Source organism: Camelus bactrianus, chromosome 16 (assembly GCF_048773025.1).
Source record: "Camelus bactrianus isolate YW-2024 breed Bactrian camel chromosome 16, ASM4877302v1, whole genome shotgun sequence".
Taxonomy (NCBI): domain Eukaryota; kingdom Metazoa; phylum Chordata; class Mammalia; order Artiodactyla; family Camelidae; genus Camelus; species Camelus bactrianus.
Window position 1 is genome coordinate 5474301 of NC_133554.1, and position 22664 is coordinate 5496964.

The 22664-nt window shown below is 41.7% G+C and overlaps 2 protein-coding genes across 22 annotated transcripts in view; one reads left to right on the forward strand and one right to left on the reverse strand.

The window, feature by feature from the left end:
- Positions 1-7023, reverse strand: part of ADPRM (ADP-ribose/CDP-alcohol diphosphatase, manganese dependent) — a 324587-nt gene extending 317564 nt beyond the window's left edge. For 16 of the 20 annotated variants that reach the window (XM_074342171.1, XM_074342169.1, XM_074342168.1 and 13 more), the window contains exons 1-2: positions 6904-7023; positions 208-820 (exon numbers count right to left, since the gene is read on the reverse strand). In XM_074342171.1, coding sequence (XP_074198272.1) covers positions 208-805 — 598 coding nt within the window. In that variant the 5' untranslated portion in view covers positions 806-820; positions 6904-7023. Of the gene's footprint in view, positions 1-207; positions 821-6899 lie in introns of all 20 variants that reach the window. The other 4 variants (XM_074342173.1, XM_074342152.1, XM_074342153.1 and 1 more) reach the window with 3 other exon arrangements.
- On the forward strand, positions 7020-21735 carry SCO1 (synthesis of cytochrome C oxidase 1). 2 transcript variants are annotated; one of them, XM_010965988.3, is made up of 6 exons: positions 7020-7348; positions 8979-9069; positions 11004-11201; positions 12073-12165; positions 15830-15945; positions 20825-21735. In XM_010965988.3, exons 1-6 carry the CDS (start codon positions 7064-7066, stop codon positions 20957-20959), a joined length of 918 nt encoding a protein of 305 aa, XP_010964290.2. In that variant the 5' UTR covers positions 7020-7063; the 3' UTR covers positions 20960-21735. The 2 variants fall into 2 exon arrangements, with proteins under 2 accessions (XP_010964290.2, XP_074198275.1); XM_074342174.1 differs by having other exon boundaries at positions 7216-7348; positions 8976-9069.
- The last annotated feature ends 929 nt before the right edge of the window (positions 21736-22664 follow it).

Below are 22664 nucleotides of genomic sequence, written 5' to 3' on the forward strand. Positions count from 1 at the left end.
CAGAACAGGCACTCAGGTATCTGTTAGATAAAGGAATCTTGAACCAACTGCCACCAATCCATGTGCCATGAGGCTTGTGAGAAATTCTGACCCTGAACAACACGACAATATACTTTTACCTTAATTGTCCATCTTCCTGCTGAATAAAAGGTAGCTGAAGAATTTAAAGACAATGTATTAGATTCTCAGCTCAAAGGAATAATTCACCTTGAGGACTATTCAATTCCGTATTTGGATTGTGCTCCCTCAGTATCTTCAGACACTGCTGGAATTTTGGAGAAGACTGGTCCACACCCAACACACTCATGTCATAAGCATCAAGTAAAATGAACCGGAATTTAGGGAACGGCACAAAATGATAAGCGTAATAACTCTCTGAAGGCATAGTCTCAGGATGACGGGCAATCTGGTCTTCTAGAAACCTTGTGTTAAGTTTGGAGTTTGTTAAGTAGTCTCTGCTGAAGTTATAGAATTCATGATTTCCCCACGTGTGATGAACTGGGACTTTCAGCGTTTGGAATGTGTTCAGAACAAGTTCCAGTGACTTTTCTGATGCTTTATACTGTGCATTATATCCATCGATGATGTCTCCAAGCTGAAGTACACAACAGGGTGGGCTGCTTTCTTTATTCCAGTGTTCGATAGCACACTGTAAGTGAAGAAGACTGTGACTGTAGTACCTCCGTCTGCTCCCCTGGAAATTATAGCCGTCTTCTAAATCAGCATACTGAATGTCTGCTATAACGCCAAAGGAGAAGAGTTCTGAACTCTCACTTAGCGGTCCAGGATCAGGCTTATCATCCATAACCTCCAAAGTTTTCTAAATAAAGTAAAAAAGATAACTAAGTTATAAACATCTTAATTTTCTAACTGGACTGGAGAAAATGGCTAAATGAATATTAAACTCAACAGTCAATCCACTAGGTAGCTTGGTATAGAGAAAAGTGTATGGACTTTAGAGTCTGATGGTCTTAGGTCCAAATTGCCAAGTCCTAAAAATGCTTCAATTTTCTCATCTGTGAAATAGACGATAACCTCTGTTCTCAGAAGAGCAACAATTTACAAAAGGGTAATTTATTGATGAACAGCCCTTCTAATTTTAGTAAAGTCAAATACAAGTCTGATGTAATTTATAATTTTTAATAAATATACACCAGTTTTAAACACACACACACACATATGCACATCTTCCACAAACACCAAAATAATTCTATCAAAAGTTCAACATTTTGCAGGGGGTGGGCTGGAACTGAATATTACATGCATCTACTCTACTTTATACATCAGTTCCTGCTATGGGTATATTGTGTCGGGCTGGATCTTTTCTCTTTGCTGATGGGTAGGTCACCTGAAATAATTTTCTCATATTTTATATCTGAAATGACAGTGAGAGGCAAAAAATATACCATTTTACAATTTTAAACAAACAAAAAGTCCAACACAAAAACTATGATGTTGAGGTGACTATTTTCATTTCTGTGAGTAGTGGTTCCTGGTTCTTTAACAGGTGGATTCAAATTTGAATCAGCTCTTTAAATACCAAATATACACTCCCCTTCTCTGTAACCCAAACAGGAAATATGTAGTCTTTTTCCCTTATACAGGATCTCTGCCCTGCCTCAGTGGCCGACAAGTAAGTACACACAATTTAGACTTGAAAAAGCTATTATTTTATTAGATTGTTAACAATCTAAATTTATAATCATTTGTAATCTCTTAAAAGAGCCAAGAACATTAAAGACTAAAGTCAAAATCAAAGGCCAAGATCCTAATTTATCAACCATTCATGTTAGAAAGGCTACAGTAATAAACTGTGCAGTGGTGTCTAGGTTTATTAAAACCTAGTTGTTTTTAAAAATTCATTTGGAATTTCTGAAATTACTTTCGACTCCTGTTCTCCAGTCGTGTGCCCAGTATTCCTACTGAGTTCATGTTAACCCTCTACGGACACGTGAAATCCCGCCACGGTGTGCGTATCAGAGGTGGAGGGGACAATTCTACGACTGGCCCTTAGGGCCAGACTTTGACATTTTTTGTGAATTAGGGGCCTCTTTTCACTCTAAAACTGTTGTCATTAATGACACACTTTCTATCTGATCTACCCAGTTATAAACTTAATTTCTCCCTTAATCTGGTTGGGTATAATTAGCCCTAAATAAACAGGTAAAAAAGCACCAGAAAAAGATGGAAATGCTGAAAAATGGCTTAGTATTCTTATACTGTTTTCCCCCCCAATTTGTTCATTTCTTCCTGCAGTCCCCACCTGAAAACCCCACTAAATACCAAGTCAGTTATTATGTATGAGGGTTAGCATAGATGAGATTATCTGATTTGAATGGTGAACTGAGATACAACTACATAAATACAAAACTCATCTAAGCTGAAAATCTCTCGTCTTACTAGGTTTCAATATTTGGAATTTCAAGTTTAAGTAAGGAGAATCAAACCAGAAGATAATTTCGCAAGTGTCTCACTGGAACACTATTACCAATGCTTAAGAGAAAACAGCTTCTGGGAACGGCTTTTATCCCCTGCCAGATAAGCTTGTTTTTCTCTCTAAACTCGGAGACTTTATACTGAAAGTATGTACTGTGGATCCCCTAGAGGGCATTTAGTCCCAATTAATTTGATCTTGTCCAGGAGACAGCTGTCATTCACTTCCTGTTCTGGTAACAGCACTCCAAGTCTCCCAATTCCTCACTCTCAGTTTGTGTGGTTTGACCTCAACCCCCAGCGCTGGCCTATAAAAGCCCAGTTTCCCTCGGGTCAGTTCGAGGTCAATAAGCGTCAGCTCTGGGACTTTTGTGGGAACTACTAGCAAAACTACAGGAACAACTCCTGCTAAACAGATAACTGTGTAGAGGTGCCGGGGGAAAAGTTAACTGAAAGAAACCCAACCCAGAAGAAACGAATGTGCATGATGGAAGGAAACCAAGTCCTGGAAACATTAGGTGAAAACCTGGAATCGCCTGTCCCTGCCAGAACTTGTTCACTTAGTTCTGTAAGACAATAAAATCTCCTTTGAGTAAAGCCAAACTGAATCGGCTTTAAGATTTCTGTCACATGATTCCCAAAGCCCTGTCAGATAAACCTTCTGCTGAAACAGTTTAATTTAGGAAAACTCCAGGACATATGAAGATTTGCCAACTTTTTTTTAAAGTTAGGCAATGTGCAGGGGCCACATGCTTCAAAGCAGTAACGTGTTCCAGAGTAGGAAAGAGATCCAAAATGCTCAATACATATAGCTTTTAAAGATAAGGTCAAGAATACAAAGTATGCAATTTTATTAAACAAAGAAATTATTTTGAAAAAACAGGGACATATTTATACTGTGATCTGTTAAAGGAAAGATAAAAGGCATGGGAGGAGAACAAGGCCATGTTCAAGGAAAGATAATTGGGATCAGGAATGAGTGAGTCAGGGCAAAAAGAACCAAGTGGGCAGGGAACCGACTCTCCTGACTAGTTCAGAGTCCTTTATGATACAGGGAAATGCCAGAGAGACTGACTGTGGTGGACAGAGAGATCAAAAACTCAAAGACACCTCCAATGGCAAGATTAGAACAAGCATTCCAATGCCACAGAACTTTTTCAAAATACTCCCCATCCTTCACCAAGTACACACAAGAAAGGAGATGAGTACAGGATAACTGTTGAAGCTCCTAATGGGTACATGAGGTCTATTATCTCTACTTCAAAGCATGTTTTTAAATGTCTATAATATAAAGTTTTTAAAAAGCATTCTGAAGTTTAGGGAAAATAAAGTCTAGAAGAATTAGAAGACCTAACGAAACAATCTGCTTTTGAAAAGAAAGCAAAATAGCAATTTTGAGAGAGTTTCGCCTGCACTACTTACAGATGCTAAGTTAGCCTAAGTCTCAGTGCAGAGGTATTATGATGAACTGCTGAAAGCTGTGAAACTAAAGGCCTGGAACTGATTGGAGTCCCAGTTTTTTCTAGAGCAAAACAACCCCCATCGCTTGTGAGATTTGACTGAGTTATAACACAGTGATCTACTTTGCATATCATAAAGCACTATATGCATGTTAAGAAAATTATTTTTAATTATATATCTGAAAATATATCTGCCTGTTGAACCTCAAGATGAACAAAACTACCATAATTTTTATAGACCAGGAAAATGTGGAAAACTTTACAAGACTTCCTCAAAAAATTCCTACAAAAGGTCATGGTGCAGGATAAACCGACAGCATTCTGTGAAAACCACATTAGGCATTAATGATTTTCAAGAAGGGAAAGAAGTACCCAGAGATGCTTACTTGCAGAAAACTTGCTACAAGATGATACAATAACACTTCTATAATAATTAAGACTGGCAGAAGGCTGAAGGTTCTTGTAGTAAGCCCTTAAGAATCTATGACGAACTTGTGAAGACAGACAGTCCTTCACACTACTGTCAAAGGAAAAAACTGTGACAGTCTAGACATTAGTAAGGAGAGACTTTGTTAAGAGGAACTATTGTAATAAATGCTCAAAACCTGAGACAAAAGTATCTCAGGGAAGGGATTGGTGAGCCAAGTTTTTATACACTGACCCCAAGGGACAGGTGGCTGTGGAAAGAGGAAGGGGCAGCCTTGAAACTCACTTGTACTAAATACTGTAGTAACAGGAAGGGTGAGGCAGGAAATATTTGGGGATAGGCACACTGTTGGGGGAAAGGGCCGGGAAGGTCCCACAAAGTCAGACCGAGCTGTCCTAGTCAAAACAGCCTAAAGTTATGTCAAGAACAAAATCTGATCAGCCTTGTCACTACTGATAGAACATCAGATATTATCTAAATTGGAAAATCAAAACAAAACTCGGGTGACCTTAGCGGTTTAAGAGTAGTAATAAAAGTGTGCCAACCCCAAAACAATGCAGGAGACTACAAATAAAGAGTTTATTTGGGATCTTAAGAACTGCATTCGGGAGAGACAGACTCAGGTAAAACTGAGTGTTCTGGGGAAGAGAAAGAGTCAGGGGCTCTTAAATACAAAAAGCCAGAGTTGCCTAGTGGGAACTGACTCTGATGTGAGTCAGGAAGTATCTCTCCTTAAAGAATCACGAATTATTCTAAGATAGGGGTCCAAGAAGTATCGAGTTTCTGGCACATTTCTGGAGAACTTCATTAGGACAGTAAGTGGTCAAAAGCTCAGATTCCATCCAGGCTGAGACGTGCATCCTGCGTAAGTCACACGTCTTCAAGGGCCTCCCAGCCCCATTTCAGAGCTCTCTTAGCAATGCCAACACCATTCTGATTTTCCTTTCATAAGTGATAGGTTTACACCAGTGTTTTAGGTATCCTTTAACACTAAAGTTTTATGGGTCTATGATGTCAGGCTCAGATGTGCTGTTAGCAATTCATCCAATGTCTAGTTATAAAATACCTACTTTCAGTAAGGAACTGTTTTAGATGATAGTATTTTATTTAATATTATAAATTTAATATGAAAGAGCTGTATAAAAGTGCTCTGGTAAATAAAGGGTCAACCTATTTAAAGAAAAAAATCACTCTGGGAAATAAAACTTAACAGACCTGAAAACAACACTGAATTCAGTTTTAATTTTGTATGATGTGTGTCTGATCTGTTAACCTACAACTGAGCAATGATGAGTGATAATTTTATATGTTCACTGCCTGACTAAGCAACTTACTTTTGTGTCTTTTTTGTCCATTTAAGGAATAACTTCCCCCTGGGGAAACAAATGCACAGAAATAAGAGGGTACAAAAAAATCTTAACCATAGAAACTTCGTTTGATTAAAAACGATTCCAAATGCCGAGCGAGCATTTACTTTGAGCAGATATTCCAGAGAATTCCAACTCAATCAGGGCATCAAGAAACATGGGTAGTGACAGACTACAACCTTACTGCGTTAGAAAGCAGAGCAGCACACTGGCTAATTCTGCCAGTTCACAGAAAATACCATGTTCCAGCGCCACCATCACGGGGCACCAGTTGCTTCTGCCTGTCGGAGCACGCAGGAGTGGGATCCGAAGTTAAGGAAGAGCATCAGAAGGCGATTTTTTTTTCCTTTTTCTGTATTTTGCAACTCCACCAAGGAGGCAGGGAGGGAAAAGGCTAAGACTGCAGATGTTGAGACAGAAACAAGGCAAGACAGTATGAACACGAGTTAAACTTTCACAAGGAATGAAAAATAAACCGACGAATGTTCTCTGCCTCGTTAATAGAGAGGGCTTCTATAAATACAGGCATATATAGCTCATGCAGTTTACCCAAACAAGATAAGCAGCCCCGGACAGAGAACCCATCAGCAAACTTTCAACCACCAAACTGAAGGGGTCAGGGGCGTTGGGGGGCGGGGGGCATTTTAAGGAACTGGGGCCCAGGGACAGCAAGTGAAGGCTTGGGACATGACGGAGCAGAGACACTACTTCGTACAGCGTTGTTTATAATTATGTTCCTTATAACCTGGGAATTAACTGGAAGTTCAGGCAGTTCAGTCATACAAGCCCTTGTCACCCTAACACTCAGATCCTGGTCAGAAATGTTTTTATAAGTCAAACATTTCAAGCGCGAGGGGTCTGCTTCTTCGTTAGGGGTGAAGAGCGGTCAACGACCCAGCAACGCCCCTTGGCCGACCTCCAGCCTGGCCTGGCCGAGGGCGCCTGAGAAGGTGGGAACGCGGGCTGCCGCGTCCCGCCCGTCTCCAGGCGCTCTCTTCTGAGGCGGGGGGAGCCCTGTGGGGAAGGAGCGGCTGCAGTCGCCGAAGCCCTGGGCCCCCCGAGCGGCGCTCAGGCCCGCCGGGCCCAGGCCCCGCCACTCAGCCCGGCCCCGGAGGCTACCTCCTCCTGCGAGCCCTGCTGCCCACTCTGCCGCCCGCCCGCGCAGCTCCCGCCCAGCCCGGGCCGGGCCCGCCTCCCGCCGCGAGGACCCACCTACCGCGCGCCAGCTCCTCGGCGAACGGCTCTTGACTACCGGCTAGGGTACCGCGTCACCAAGGAGCGGAGCGGAAAGAACGGCTCTCCCTCACTTCCGGAGGAAGCGGAAACGGCGCCGGAAGCCGAGGGGCGGGTCAGAGGAGGCGCGGTCTCACAAGCTGATGGCGGGGCTGTTGCAGGCTCCCGGCCGGGTCATGCAGCTTCCGAGTCGCCAACTTTGGCGTCTCTTGCCTCGGGGACTCGGGGTTTGGGACCCGGGGGAGGGGACCGCGAGGGTTTTCCTGAGGCGACTCTGCGCGCGGCCACAGGAGCCGTGGCGGGCCTCGGGGCTCGCTGGCCGCTACCTGAGGAGCCGGCCCCTCAGCACGGCGATGCCGCCACCGCCGGGGTCGTCGGGACCTGAGGCGAAGGGCAGCAGAGACCCCACACGCCCCTCGCAGCCCGGGGTGAGTGCACACCTGGAGCCCTGCCTTTGCTTGTCGGGTCTGTCAGTCAGCCCTGTGGCCTTCCCATCTCTTCCGGTAGTAACCTCAGAAACCGCTCGACCTGGCCTGAAGTTGTCCTCAATTCCTGTGTCCTCCTGGGTCACAGAATCTCATCCCACGTCTCCCTGGGTTTTAGTTAGCATTGCGCCGAGAAAATAAGTTTCAGGTGTTCTTAAGGACCTCCACCGTGAGTTTTCCGTGACTGAGTCAGAGCTTTTTTTTTTTTTTTTTTGGTGTCAATTGACTCTCCCTTCAGAGGCTTAGTAAATATGTTGCAACTGAGCACAATGTGGGTTGTAGTTCGTGCTGGGCATGCTTTTCCTCTTTAGTTCTAGTTCTGACCTCAAAAGAACTTAGAGCCACTACCCTCTAGTACTAGGTAAGAGAGTTGGTTTTTGGAGCTGGAGGAAAGTTAATGAGGTAAGCCTAGGTAGCGGGCATTTTACTTACCGTGGGATTTGGAAGAGTACAAAGAAGTTGTTGACTGGGGAGGGGGAAGGCCCAGCCTAAAAGTTGAGAGTTATGCTTTATTTGGCAGACTTTCTGAGGACTTCAAGCCGGGGAGGCAGCCTCAGATAACTCTGAGGGACTGCTCCGAAGAGGTAAGGGAGGAGCCACGACATATAGGGAGTTTTGCAACAAAGACCAGGTAGTCAGAACATCAAAAGATTACTGTTAATTAAAACCACTGGCAGGGAGGGTATAGCTCAGTGGTAGAGTGCATGCTCATGTGTGAGGTCCTGGGTTCAATCCCCAGTACCTCTGTTTGAAGAAGAAAAAAAAAAAAAAACAATTACCTCCCCCACCAAAAACACAAAGTAGTTAAAGGAAATCAGAGAGCCCTAGTTAATGAACTTAGCACTTTTCTAAGTATGGGAAGATACAAAAGTATGGGCTCATTGAAAGCATTCCATTGATATGCACTTTAGCTATCTATGGCCAGTATCCTGTTCTTTCCCATTCTGAGTCCCCTCAGGGTGCACCATTGCGGGTGGCAGCAGTGGTTGAGGGCTTGGCAGTGGGCAGCCCACTGTCTCCATCTTGAGGTCCCCTGGGCTCACTGTCTCGGGAGGCTGGAGTGGCTGATGTCTTTGCTGATACGGCAAGCAGCATTTTTCATTCACAAAGTAATGATGCAATTTGCAAAAGGTTCCACTTTTAGATCGCTTCTACTTTGGCTTTGTTACTTCCTGAAGCCTAGTTGGGTTAACCTCTCAAATTTATTTGGTTTATTTCTACGTAGTCTCAATATCAGCACAAGCAAGTAATTAACTGGTTTTAAATCAGCCATTCGGATCAGGGTCACACATACTAACAGTCACCGTACTTGAGCTTTGGGTCATTTTTCACTTGAAAAGAAATTGACTTAGGGAACATTTCCTTGGAAATAAGTGCCTTCATGATTGTGTTAGGAGCCCAGATGCCACTGCAGCCACAGAAACTCTCAGTGTTTTCTCATCTCAAACATGAAACATTCTGCCCATTTAACGAGATCAGGGCCTGTGTATGGCTATATTTTAAACTAATGTAATAAATTTAGTATGACTAAATGTTTGCATCATTTTTATTTTTGAAATCTCTGCCCCAGTAGCCTGTTTCCTGGAAGTCTTTAGCCGTCACATTTGCTATTGGAGGAGCTTTACTGGCTGGAATGAAGTACTTCAAGAAAGAAAAGACAGAGAGTAAGTACATATCATCTGGTCAGCTCTGAATCAAATCCTTCCTGCCTATGGACTAGCATCTTTCTGTTGTTGTTCTTAAGCTTTTTAATCTTGAAATAATTTTAGATTTACAGGAGAGTTGTTAAAATGACAGAATTCTCATATATCTTTCTCTTACGTTCCCCTGATGTTAACATCTTATGTAACCACGGCTCATTTATCAAACTTCGAAATTAAAACTCATACAATACTATTCACTAAACTACTAACTTGACTTGGATGTCACCTGTTTTTCCATTGTCTTTTATTTGTTCAGGACAATACTGTCTAACATGAAAAGACGTAGCGTGGACAGATTTGACTGTGGGTAGTGAGAAGTCCAGGGAGTACAAAGATGACTAAGGTGCAGTCCAGCCATTGACGTGCACATGACAGTGAAACAGACACCGAAGTAAAGGATTTCACTCGATGAAGTTCTGCCAGGCCAGAGGGAAATTCACAGTCCTCAGAGGGCCAAAGGAAGGCTCAACGTACTGCAAACCACTGAGTATTAGCGAGGGACAGGCCAGAGGCTGTCCACGGATGATAGAGAGAGATGGGAGAACCTGGCTGGGATGCCAGGAACTGCTCTGGATTACCACTTGAAGTGTTTAGAAATTGTTTACAAGAACTTTATATTTTAGAGACTATTTCAGGACTTCTAAGATTTGTTTTAGAAGTTTCTAGTAAGTCTTTACAAAGTAGAACTTAATGTTTTGAGTCTTTAGAGAGTCTCTTTTGATGCCATTATACAAAAGACAATGTTTAAGTCTAGGGGTGAGAATTCATAGGCTTTAGAACCTTAGGAATATAAGATCCGTATTGATATATAGACGTATTTCTTTTGCGTAACAAGCAGTTTCACAATGAAACAAAACTGACAAACTAGGAAAGTAGTGGTACGGTTCTAGAAAACGCAAGCTTCTTTTGACTTTAGTTTGGGATTTCATCTTCAATTAATAACATTTTGTTGTGTAAGAAATTGTATTATGAAGTAGTATTTAAAAAGTGTACCCAAAGTGCTTCATCATCTCCAAATACTTTATTGTGTGTTTCAGTCATTTCCCTAAAAAGTCTTAGATCCTTTTAGTGGAGGATGGTATTTAGAAGTTAGGATATGAGCTCATTGCTATTGGAGTGTGTCTGCTCCTGGGTCCTTTCAGTGGACAGAGGTAGGAGTCTTCTCCTCGGTCCTCTCAGTGGACAGAGGTAGGAAAGAGATGTCCATTTACAGCTACACTTATTTCTGTTTCTATATATATTGAAGCTGTAAGTTCATACTGTACCTCCCATTTTCCCCAATACCTCATGGTTCATCCTAGTTTTCTCTCTTTCCATTTTTCTAACTCCTTTTCCACTTGTAACTCTCTTATCTCAGTGTATTTATTTATTTGATCAGTCCCCTGTATGTAACTAAGTTTCCATCGCTGCTGTCCTCCCCGGTGCAGCTGCCCTCAGCACACTCAGGCTCAGGCACCCACTGCCAGGCCGCCCGCCTCGCCCACTTGGGCTCAGACATTCTGCTCTGCCGTTCGTTCCCCCTCCCTCCCTCATCGTGGCCACGCCTAATGGCTAAGGACTGAATTGTTCTGGAAGAGGAAGAAATATTTTTACCACTTTCTTTTCTTATAGTCCTTAATATATACAATAGAATTTTATTTTATTTTATTTTATTTTATTTATTTTATTTTATTTTATTTATTTTATTTTATTATTTTATTTTATTTTAATTTTATTTTATTTTATTGTTGTATACTTATTTTTTTTAAAGGTTTTTTAAGCTTCTTGAAAACTGAAGCTATTTCTTTCACATTTTGTGCCCTCAGTCATTAGTATAGTATGAACCATAGATCAGTCATTTGCATATTGGTGGTTAGATTCACTTTTTTTTTTTTTTTGGTGTTTGTCTGTTTAAGAGCTGGAGAAGGAACGGCGGCGAAGCATTGGAAAGCCTTTACTTGGGGGCCCATTTTCCCTCACAACTCATACTGGAGAGCCCAAAACCAATAAGGACTACCTGGGTCAATGGGTATTGATTTATTTTGGTTTCACTCATTGCCCTGATATCTGTCCAGAAGAACTAGAAAAAATGATTCAAGTCGTGGATGAAATAGGTAAGAAAGCCATCTCTTACTATAAAAAGTACATGTTGACTTGATGTCCTTAATGTTACTATGCTTTTCATATTCTTACACTACTGTTAGTTGGAGGGTTGTAATTATTTTGTTTGTGAAAACGTAAGATCTCAGTATTAGATTTGTTAGCTGCTATGATTCCCTGGACTTTATTCTTCGCCAAAGGAAGCTTGGTTTTTGTGTGTGTGGTTTGTTTTTGTTTTTTGTTTTTAGTTATTTATTTATTTATTTATTGGAGGTACTGGGGATTGAACCCAGGACCTCATGCATGTTAAGCATGTGCTCTACCACTGAGTTATATCCCTCCCCACAAAGGAAGGTTGCTTTGATGCTAAATGTTTAAAAACGTCAGTGTGGTCTGGGTCTCCCTTAACTCTGCTTTGTGTCCCTTCCTTTTTGTAGCCTTCCATCACAGACACTGCCATTGCCTTTTCCCCGGTGACTGATGGTTAGACTAGGAAATCTGTGGTATGGTCTATGATGTACATCCTTCCTAAAATGAATTGCTCCAGGAAATTCAGTCCTTAATAGTTTACCTCTCCTTTGAGAAATGGTGGGAGGGAATCCTGCAAACATTGGATTGGATTAGGAGACAAGATATGCGCCTGATATGATTTGAGTAATGCATGTATGCACCGGTGCAGGGATTTGGTAGAATATTTGTCTAATCGCACCACAGATGTGTATGGATCTGCTTTTCCCAGAGGCTGTCCCCTCCCCTGTCATCTGACATCAGTGTTAGATGTCCCTCTGTGTTGCTGTAGGGCACTCCCTCCCTACATGCTACCATAATTGCTATTTGTCTTTTCCCTTGGAATGTGAATGCTGACTAATGAGAGTTTTCTTTCAGATAGTATTCCAACTTTGCCAAACTTAACTCCTCTTTTCATCACAATCGACCCAGAGAGGGACACAAAAGAAGCCATCGCAAATTATGTGAAAGGTGTGTTCGATTAATAATGCTTCACATCTGTTTAGCTCTTAGAGTTTTTGAAAGATCAGCTCATTTGAACCTTGCAATGCCTTGTGAGATAGAGAGGACATGGTACGGTCACCAGTTTTACAGGTGGAGGGTAAGATAAGGCTCAGAATTGTGACTACGGCTGGTAAGTAAATAAATAAGAGGTCTCTCAATTCCTGGTGCAGGGCTCTTTTTAATTTTGTCACAGAGAAAGGGTTGAACTTGGCCTTCATGTATAACAAAGTAAAAGAGCCTTGACTTGAGAAGATGCATTTCTTCTGCCTCCAGCTTAGTACCTCATTCTCTCCTTTGTAAAATTAGGACAGACAGACATATGCCATGAGGGTATGTTCATTGGGAGATTAAAGAAAAATTATTAAATATAAACATATTTTGAACTCAGCACATATATTGCAAATCAGAAATAATAATGATAAACATAATTATTAATGGAAGAATTTCATTTCCTCTCAATGTGCAGTTTAAAACCTTTTAGAAGTTACTTTTAAAAACTAAGTTATGGTCGAATTAAAGGGTGAATATGTAAGTTCTTATGAGCTTGGGCAAGTTGCTTAAATTTCTGTGGATTCAGGTTTCTTCAGCTGAAAAACGTGACAAGAATACAATCTGATCAGACAGGTTTTATACTAGTGTGGGGAGCATGGGTGCTTAAAATTCGGGAGTTTGAATTTTAGTTGTGGCGAAATTGATTTGAGCTACTGGTCAGAAGGACTAATGAATAGTTTTCTATTTATTTTTATTATATGACACCTTCTGATTGCATATCCTCCAAAATTTTGAGTTATTTTAAAATGTGTTTTGAGTAGGACCTGCTGTATCTTTTAATTATTTAACACATGTTGAGAAAGAGTTGACATACAGTAGAGGACATATTTAAAGCGCAGTTTGTTACCTTTTAACACGTGTGTGCACTTGTGAGATGGTCACCACGGTCAGAGAGTGAACATATCCATCACCCCCAGCCAGCTCCTTGTGCCCTTGCTAATCCCTCCCTCATGTCCCTGTCCCGCACCCACCTCCTGTCTCCAGACAGCCACTGGTCTGCTTTCTTTCTATGTAGATTAGTTTGCATTCTCTAGAAGTTTATGTAAATGGAATTATATGATATGTTCCCTTTTTTTTAACGTCTTCCTTCAGCATAATTATGTTGAGATTCACCCATGTTACAGTGTGTCAATAATTCATTCATTTTTACTGCTGAGTAGTATCCCATTGGTGGACGTTGGAGTTATTCCCAGTCTTTGACTATTACCAATAAAGCTACTAAGAGCATATGTACAAGTCTTTGTGTGGACACAGGCTTTCCTTTCTCTTGAGTAAATACGTAGGGGTGGAGTGGCTGAGTCATGTGATAGGTGAATGTTTAACTTTTTAGGAAGCTGACAGACTTTCCCAAAGTGGTCATACATTTTTACGTTCCCACTGGCAGTGTATGAGAGCTCCCACTCCTCCACATTCTTGCCACATTTGATAGGGTCAGCCTTTAATTTCAGCCACTTCAGCAGGTGTTTGGTGGGATCTCATTGTGGTTTTGATACGCATTTCCCTAACGACTTTTAATGTTAAGCATCCTTTCATGCCATTATTTGCCATCTGTTTGTCTTCTTTGGTAAATTGTCTTTTCACATCTTTTGCCCATTTTTATGGGGCTGTTTATTTCATTTTCACTTAACTTATTTGCTTCTTATTTATATTCTTTTTAACATTTTTTATTGATTTATAATAATTTTACAATGTTGTGTCAAATTCCAGTGTAAAATATTTTTATTTATTATTGTATTATTTAATTATCTTGCTTTGGCAGTGAGGGGGGAGGTAATTAGGTTTATTTAGTTTTAGAGGAGATACTGGGGATCTAACACTCATGCATGCTAAACATGCGCTCTACCACTTGAGCTATAACCCCCCCCCCGCTTCTTATTTATATTCTTGATACAGTCTTTTATCAGGTGTCTGATTTGCAATATTTCCTCCCAGTCTTTGGCTGGTCATGTCAACCACGTCTCTTGAAGAGCAGTTTCCCGTTGTGATGAAGTTCAGTTTATGAGCTTGTTCTTTTGCGGAAAATTCTTTTGTTTTGTATGTAAAAAATCTTCAACAGGAAAACAGTACCTCACCTGAGGTTACAACAGTTGGTTTTCTCATTGAAGTTGTAGTTTTTAGTATATATGAGCAGAATTTATATCCATGGTTTGCAGGCTTGTCAGAAATTTGGGCAGTAGCATAGTTACTTTTGAAAGCACTAAAAAACAGGTATAACCCATTGGGTGATAAGTGAATTGCAATTTAAATGCATGTCACTGGCAGTTACTTATTATCACACATTAACCGAACCGTAAACACCCGCAAATCCGTACCTGACAGAAATACCACAGCCTTACTGTAGTAATGTTATTTAACAGTGCATACCTGCATGGCTTGATGATGCGATCATTTCTAGTTGTATTTGGAGGGGAGGGAGATTTTAAAATACTCAGTTTTAGAAGAATCACTGCAGTTTCAACAGTGTTTTTAAAAGGTTTGGATGTGCAACTAATGCAGGCTTCATTCGCCTACCCTTCATTTACTCACAGTGGAAAAGAAAGACAAGCTATCTTGCTTTTCCAGTATCTGAGCAGTTTTTCAATTTAGAATGAATTAGTCCAAGGGAATGAAAATAGTCTTTATCTACCCTTGGAAGAAGGTTCTGCTGTTAAATACTGGACTCTCAGCTCGCTAGTCTGATGAACCCAGGTATTCTAAGAGGCTTTCCCCGGCTTACTTACATAAATTCAAAAACTTAGCAGTAAATGCACACTGTGAGATTATTTGCTGGAAAACGAGATACAGGTATTTTGACCTGGTATGAACTAATTGTGAGCAGACTTTTTTCTCCTATGATACAATGGAAAGCTGTACTGCTTAATTCATAATAATATTTTTAAACTTAAGCATATCTCAGAACTACATCTAAGTATTTAAAAACAACTAAATTAACAAAAAATGTGATTTAAATAATTGGAATATATTCCCTCCAGCTCTTCACTAAATAGTCATGAGAGAATTTGATTTACACGTTACAAAGAACTAGCTTTTGGTTTCATTTCCCTTCTCTATTGATGTCGTTTTCAGTTTCATTGATTTCTGCTGTAATTCTTTCCTTCTGTGTACTTCAGATGTTAATTTGCTCTTTTTCTAGATTCACTGATTTTAGATCTTATCTACTATATGCATTCAGTGCTATAAATTTCCCTCTTAAGCACTGTTTTTGCTGCAGTCCACAAATTTTGATAAGGTGTATTTACACTTTTGTTTTATTCAAAATATTTTTAAATTTCTCCTGAGATTCCTTTGACCTGTGTTTACTTAGAAATGTGTTTGATCTCTGTGTGTTTGGGGATCTTCCAGCTATCTTCCTGCTGTTGGTTTCTAACTTACTTCCAGTGTGATCTGTCTTGGTGGATGTGACATGTATTACATGGGAGAATTTTCATTTGTTGTATGTGAATTTCTTCCTTTGAAATGAAGAAATGTTTAGGAAGAAAGTGGAAATAGGGCTGCTTTATAACTGATACTGTTCTTTGAAGTAGGGATGGTTGTTTTGCTTGCTTCTTCTTTTTCACTGTGTTTCTCGTTTTTTATTTAGAGTTTTCTCCCAAACTGATTGGCTTGACTGGCACAAAAGAAGAGATCGATCAAGTGGCCAGAGCATTCAGGGTGTATTACAGCCCTGGCCCCAAGGACGAAGATGAGGACTACATAGTGAGTAAATGCTCAGCTTTCAGCCCCTGGTCCCAGACATTCATGTCTCTTTAAGTGATGACTGGCTTTAAAAATGAAATGAAAATGAAGGATAACCTGAGATTATGGCAAATTCTGTAGGAATTAGGAATGTTTAAAAGAATAGTAGAAGTATATATTTTTTAAAGGGTGATTGTTTAATTTCTATTCACTCTTCCCATGATTTAATTGCCTGTTTTTCTTTTCTGGTGACATGTAAAATTACAGGGCAATATGAAATCAGTGATACATTAGATTTAATAGAATATAGTAAAATCATTTGGGGGCAAAGCTTATTTTAGTTTATAAACATTGTATTGGTTCTGTCTGTCCCAGTGAAGAGGCATAAAAAATATGCTCCCTTTGAGAAGCAGTGTTAGGCCATGAGGAGCTGCATTTTTGTGTTGAATGAGTAAGAATTCTGAAAAGCAAGGGGAAAGAAAGCTATAGGCACATAGACTTTCTATAAGGTTTGTTTTCACATCAGCTGCATGCATTTGCATGATTTTTGTATTCAGTTGCATTTGTAACTGTTATGCTCCGCATAATTCATCATTTAATACATGCTTTTTAATGATGAGGAACAAATTCTGTGAGGTTGAACTTCTGCAGCTCTCATATTAAAGAACCATCTTTACATTCATCAGCACTGCTCTGGAGCCCTGAGCTCCTGCCCAAGCCATCTTGTTCCTCCTCTGGTCAGCAGTTTCACAGTGAAGCACCAACAAAGTGCGTAAGCACCGCCCCTGCCCGCCCCATTTCCTTCTCAGTATGGACGTTTTCTCCTGTCACATGAAGAGGTGACAGTGTGTTTTAGTGTTATTTCAGGTCTTTTCCTCACTGGTGCTCTAGTTTCTGTATAATATTGGTTGGACACAGTGATTAACCATCAGAGCCTTTTCAGCCCCAGAGCTGGTTTTGCAGAAAGAAAGATAGTCAGGACCCTGAGTCGTTGATCCACCGGCTGCTCCCAACCAAGAGTGATGTGCAGAGGGGCGTCTCACAGTGGTGCTTTGTCTCTATGGCCCAGTGTGGTTTCACCATCACCTTTGAACCTGGAGTACACTGTGTGTCCCTATAGCCTTTGGCCTAAATTAAAAGCTAGTTTCTGGTCCCTTTGCCTTAAGCCCATATGGTAATCTTAGTTTCTAGTTCTGGTGCCTCATAGACCTAGGGAAACTTGAATTCATGGGAGAAAAAGATGAGAAAAGTTGGCATTTTTCCTTATGCCCTAAGTTTAAGTAAGTCACTTAAACCCGACTGTCAAAGCAGCAGCTTGAGGAGGAGGGGGACAGAGCAGGGGGGAGCGGTGGCCGAGGGGACAACGTGGGCAAAAAGAGCTTTGCAGACTTTACTCTCTGTATGAAAGAGCGCTGCATTGACTGGTTTTGAGTTTAACTTAGGATACTAGTTACAGCGGTTGGGTTAGTCAGTCTGACCTCCAGTGTTGAATTGTTTACATCCGTGCAGTGGTAAACTAGTAACAGTCCTTAGTCTTATGCTTGTATAGCTCATAATTCTTAATTCAAATTTTACAGATTAGACCAAACAGCCTACAGAACTCAAAGCATTCAGTTAATGTTACAAGAGATACTTTGCTGAAACCAAAGCACTGCTCACCACAGGAATGTGATTTGGGTCAGACTGCTGTCAGATACCCAGCTCTTCAACTGCCCCTCATGGTTTTTTATTTGAAATACTTGGAAACCTTTGATTGTGTAGCCTGCCTGGACTGGTTGGTCCTGACTTAGTAAGAGTATATCATTTTCTCGTCTGACCATAACCAGTAAAGTATAGATAGGTGCCAGTGAGCTCATTAACATAAATCACAGGTTTGGGTGCTGGGATTTGTACTGAAAGGTAGTCATGCAGATAATCCAGAATATGGATATTAATTTTTTTAATCTTAAAAATTAAAATGCAAATACTTAAGTCTTATGGAGACTTCTTAGACCCTCTAGAACACATCCCAGGCCCCATTTTGAGAAATTACTGGTCTACTGCTATGACAATGTGTTGTTTCGATAAGAATCAGTGAGTTCATTCCTATACATTTCCTAAATCAACCAATAGAGGGAGACACTCTCCAGCTTCTTGGGTTTTTCAGTAGTATGACTTATGTCCCTCTAGGTCACAGATTCTCATCCATAAGATGGTATGGAAACTTAAGATTTAAGGACACGTAGGGAATGAAGGAGTGCCTTAAAGACTGAGATGTAAAGGAATGAGGTTTTCTCAATCTCAAACAAAAGCAACGAAGATGAGCATCTAGCCTTGAATGCTAGTGGAATCCACAGACCAGCGTGTGGGTAACCCGGGCGTGCCAGACTGTTAGGATTCTGCTGAAAGTTAACTGTGCACATCATTGCATTATATGTATAATATTACAGTTTTGTGTTAATAAGGAAATACTTTTGCAAAAGAGTACAAATAGTTCTGAAACCTACAAAAAGATGTTCAGTTTTAGTCATAAAAGAAATGTGAATTGTATAATGTGATGGCCAATTTTTTCACCTGTTAGATCAGAAAGGCCAAAAGTTAGAAATACATTGTCAAAATCAAATTTGGGAAAAGAGAAAACTCTACAGCATTGGAGTGAATTTGGGACAGCTGGCACTTTCACGCACTGTGGTGGGAGTTAAACTGATAGGCCTTCTTCAGAGGGCGGCTTGTCAGCATCATCGATATTTAGAGTGGAATGCTTTTTAGGTTGGAGACCCCGCTTTTTAGAATTTATCCTACAGATATAACCTGCAGCATTGTTTGTAAAAAGACTGAAAACCAAGCAACCATTTTTTTAAAGGCCGCTGTATATGTACTGATAGAGAACAATGCCTAGTGTGTTGCTAAGTGAGAAAACAAGTATGGTGTGTTGTTCCTTCTGTGTAAAAAGAAGTAGGTGCAGGGTGCAGGGTGCAGACATGCTGATATATGTGGGAGCGGGGTTCTTTGGAGGAATACAGAAGGGACTGGTAGCAGTGGTTCCCTTTGAGAACTGGGGGACTCGGAGTCCGGAAGGAGTGGAAGACTCATCGTCTGTGTACCCTGGATGTTCCTCTGTTCTTAGTTATGTGCATACATTACCTTCCCCAAAGGCAAAAATTACATCTGGATGTATGTGTACAAACTTGCACGGTAGAAACAGTGTCTCATGGCTCTCCAGCGTTCCTGACAGAGATGGTGGCAATGCGGTGATGTGAAAAGTTTGTGGACTTTGCAGTGGGGCAGGTCTAGGGTCGGAGCTTGCTCTGGCACTGACTAATTACATAACTTGCCCTTGAGCCTGTTTTGTCATTTGAAGGGGAGTACAGTACCCGTGTCCTGGGTTAAGGTAACACGTGAAAGAGCTTGTCAGCCCACGCTAGTTTCCCTTTCCTGTTCCGGGGATTGCTAGAACTTTGCATTAGAAACAGGTGGTGGTCTGCTCTGCCCACAACCCAAGTGGACACTGAGACATGACCACTGACTAGGCTGACAGATACAGGTAGAACAGTATTATGTATTAGAAAGTAATTTATACGAAGAACACTCATAAGTCCAGCACACACTGAAATTCTGGGTTTTGAAGGGGAGAGAGAACAGATAATAGAAAGAATAGAAAAAGGAAGAAATTGGGAGAGAGGAAGGTGTAAGCTACGAAGTAAGTCTTGATGAGACATCTGGAGACCTGATTCCAACTCTGTGTCAGACGACTGCAGAAATGCAGGTCCCCGTCCTCCTCCCTCAGTGAATTATTCTAAGACATGCGAAATCCCCAGCTGTCTGAGCCCTTTGGGTACACATTCTTTCCTTATGTGAGGAGGCAAGTGGCTCTTTGCATTTGCTGCCTCTTCGTGAATGGGTGTATAAAAGCACGATAACCTCACAGACATATCAAGTGTATTCGAGTATGCTTGGGGATGTCTCCAGTTTGGTATGTGTGATCACATTCCTGTCTCTCTGTCTTGCCAAGTAGCAATCAAGCCTGGAATGAATTCCAAGGATTCCAAGTGCCAAGTCTTCTGCTCATTTAAAATTGGATTTGTAGAAGCTTGTAACTAAAAAAAGTCAATGTCTGATCTAAACTTTAGGTAGAGCTAGCAACATTTTAAGAACTTTGCCAGGAAAATGGTTAATGGATTTAAGGTGACTCCTAGGAGGTGGAGCGTTTATGACTTCTGAGGAACTTCCGTGTGATTTGCTTCAGGTTCGACTTTTCAAAGTAGTTTAAATATTCCCCAGGGAGAACACTCATTTCCGTGTTTCCATTTGATATCAGGACTAAGTACTGTATTAGAAGATATATATATAGTGGTTAGTTTTCTGGCTTCCTTCTCATAAAACATGGTAAGCAGAATTTAGTCAGTAATGATTGATAACCAGTTCTTCTTAAAACATTAAAGAATATACCCAAGAACTTAATTAAAGTAATTTCTCACCAGCACTTTTAGTTCCATGTGATATCGCTATCTCTCTGTAACACGGTTAAGGGGTCAGATGAAATGTTCCACTCCTTCCCAAGCAGGCATTGCTGTTCCACGGGCACTGGCGGTTCTGTGAAGACCAGCCCCAGCCGTTTCTTAGACGTGTGTTCTTTTCTCAGAAATTGTGTGAATGAGTATGTTAAGGGTCGAACCAAAAGAATTCCAGGTTCTAGCTAACGTGTCAAGCAAGAGTTAGGGGCAGATTTTGGTAACACCGAAGGTAACGTGTCACTGTGAATTTACTGTAAAAGGCTTAGGCCCATTCGGTAAATTGATGCTACAGAGGTTACTTCCCCATTCACATGAAGCCTCTTATCCTGCAGCGTTTCTTCAGTAAAATAAGCAACTTGTTCTGGTGATCTTTTTATCATCCCCCCTCCCCCACCTTTTCTCTGCAGGTGGATCATACAATCATCATGTACTTGATTGGACCAGACGGTGAGTTTCTAGATTATTTCGGCCAGAACAAGAAGAATGCAGAGATCGCTGGTTCAATTGCTGCGCGCATGAGGGAACACAGGAGAAAGAGCTAGTGGCCAGGGCGGTGCGGCTGCGCAGGGTTCTCCTGCTAACGAGGAAGGAAGCTCTGTCTCCATCCCGGAGCCGGTATATACACACTTACACATGCAGCCTATTGAGTGGCCTTCGTACCACGAGAACAGCTGAGTTTTGGACAGGGTGTGTTACCCTTGGGTTCAGCCAGGATGGATTCTTAGAACTGTAAAGATTAGAACCAAAAGTCTCCCAAAAAGTCACCTTGAGACCAGAGGACCAAGTTACCATGAAGCCAGTGGAATGGACCTCGGGGAAGGACCCAGCCAGAAAAGGCACAGCCAGCACGTTTCCCCATGAGAACAGAGCCCTCTGATCGGCGTAGCTTCCTCTCCCGTGTCTTGGACCCTTGCTCAGAAAGGCTGTACTGCGTTCCCAGGAAGAGCATCACTTCCACAGCGCCCTTGCTTTCCTTTTTGAGTTCCTGGTGGTTGATAACAATCAGTTTAGGCTTTCTGACATTCGTAACCAATCTTTGCACTTGAAAGCACAAGTATGGTCTTCCCTGTTAATGAATCATTGTGTTCCCCTGTCAGCAGGTGCTGATTTTACTAGTGGAGAGGATGTTGTTGGGCTGAACCATTAAATAAGTTTCCTTAGGGATCTTTCATTTGATTTTTATCTAAATCCTGTGCCAGGCTTTCGGGGACCTGCCAGTGGACATGAGAGGATGTTGATCATGTGATACAGGGTACTTTCCTGCCTATGCAGGATTGCGTTGGGTCTGAAATAAAAATGTGCTCAGTTTTGCAGCTTGGACGAGTGTGACCTTTCTCTTGGGTGCAAAAATGGCAGTACACGGCTTTCAGGGGCTGAGACCCCCAGACTTGAGGGGACAGGTAGGTGGGTGCTTGTTAAAGTGCAGGTTCCCAGGCCCTGAGATGGAGAAGGACACAGAGACCTGACTCACACCTGACGCCCCAGGGGCCTCTGTTGCAGCGGCCTGGGGACCGGGGTCAGGAAGTTGTTTTGTGGGGGACAGGTTTCAGTTAGGGTGAGTGGGGACCCAGCTCATTTTCCAGCACATGGATCCGTAAAGTGCTGGGCACACAGCCATTCAGGAAGACGCTGGCTTTTGTTTCTGAACTTAACTTCCCTGGTGTCTGGGCTTGATGCGGATCACCGTTCTCCTTAAAGCTGCTGCAGAGCCCTCTGGAAGTGTCGGCACATCCTGACAGGTGTGGCCCCCCCCAGCAGACAACAGGCGTGTCAGCTGTGTTCTCCAGACTCATGACACAGGGCTGTCTTTTGGGTTTTAAATTCTCTTTTCAATATTTATGTTAAACCGACTATAGATATTTATGTCGAAGTATGTGAAAAAGAACCATCTTAAACTAGTGTTTATGGGCTGAGTTATATCCCCTGAGTGTCTAAGTCCTAGCTCCCAGCGCCTCAGAAAGTGACTGCGTTTGGGGATAGGGTCTCTAAAAAGGTGAGGAAGTTAAAATGAGGCCTTTAGCGTGGGCCCTGATCTTAGGAGGAAAGATTGGGACACAGGCAGAGGGAAGAGCATGTGAAGACAAGGGCCTGCAGAAGAAACAAGCCCTGCCCACACCTCGATCTCGGACTGGGAGACAATAAACATCTGTCACTGAAGCCCCGGGGCTGTGGTGCTTGGTTCCAGCGCCCCAGCAAGCTCATCCAGTGCTGTTCTCCTTTTGGATTCCTTAATAAAAAACTCCAAGA